The 1021-nt window shown below is 52.8% G+C and overlaps 1 protein-coding gene across 1 annotated transcript in view; it reads right to left on the bottom strand.

The window, feature by feature from the left end:
• TAL1 (TAL bHLH transcription factor 1, erythroid differentiation factor) overlaps nucleotides 1–1021 on the bottom strand; it is an 8366-nt gene that overhangs the window by 6232 nt on the left and 1113 nt on the right. Inside the window, exon 2 of the mRNA XM_006919163.3 lies at nucleotides 389–483. Within this exon, the coding sequence (XP_006919225.1) occupies nucleotides 389–483 (95 nt within the window). The remainder of the gene's footprint in view (nucleotides 1–388; nucleotides 484–1021) is intronic.

Here is a 1021-nt window from a genome sequence, read left to right on the forward strand (position 1 = left end):
GCAGTGCCAGGCAGGGAGCAGACTCCAGACTCCAAAGAGGACTTGGAAGGAAATGCAGGGAATTCCTGAAGGTTAGTGCTTAGAGGAGGGGTACCTTGTATTTCTGCCCTCCCCCAGGATCCTTGCCAAGTATAGAAATGGAGATACAGTGGGAACAGCAACTGACTCTAGAGGTCTCAGCTAAGCACCGCGGTGTGTCTTCAGCCCCATGTCCCCTCCTTCCTAGTCCCCTGGGGCTCAGCAGCAGGGCAAGGACTTTGGTGGTTTGGGGTTCCAAGGTAGCCCGCCCATCCACGTGAGGCACCTCGGAGTAGCCCCATGATCTCTCCTTCAGGGGGCTCTAACAAGCATGAGGAACAATAACAAAGGTGGGGGTAGGTAGACTCACCATCAGTAATTTCCATCTCATAAGGGGAGGGTCTCCTCTTCACTCGGTTGTTGGTGGCAAACATAGGGAAGGCATCATGCTCCCCGAAGAACCCACTGTGGGAGGAAGAAGGCAGATTACATGATCATGTGTAGGATGGAGGTGAGACAGACACTCCTTAGGGATCCTCCTGTGTGTTCTTGAGCCCCCATCCCTGGAAAAACAAGGGCAACCCTGGTCCCTTAACAGCTGAATCGCGGACAGAAGGAGCATGAAACACACGCTCATACGCACAAACGTACACAGAATGCCCCCCCTCGCTCTGTGGTGAAACAAGCAAGGAGAGGAGGGGTCCCATACCCATGCACCCCTCCACACAGAATGGAACAAACACAAAAACCTGAATTGAGGATAGAAGGAGCATGAAACACACGCTCATATGCACAAACGTGCACAGAATGCCGCCCCCCCTCGCTCTGTGGTGAAACAAGCAAGGAGAGGAGGGGTCCCATCCCCATGCACCCCTCCACACAGAATGGAACAAACACAAAAATGAACACACACACACCCCTAAAGACATATTGCTCTACCCCAACACAAGCACGCAATCCACAGACAATTTATACTCTCAACAGGTACTCGCACAGACAGACC

This window comes from Pteropus alecto, unplaced genomic scaffold (genome assembly GCF_000325575.1).
Source record: "Pteropus alecto unplaced genomic scaffold, ASM32557v1 scaffold25, whole genome shotgun sequence".
Lineage (NCBI taxonomy): Eukaryota > Metazoa > Chordata > Mammalia > Chiroptera > Pteropodidae > Pteropus > Pteropus alecto.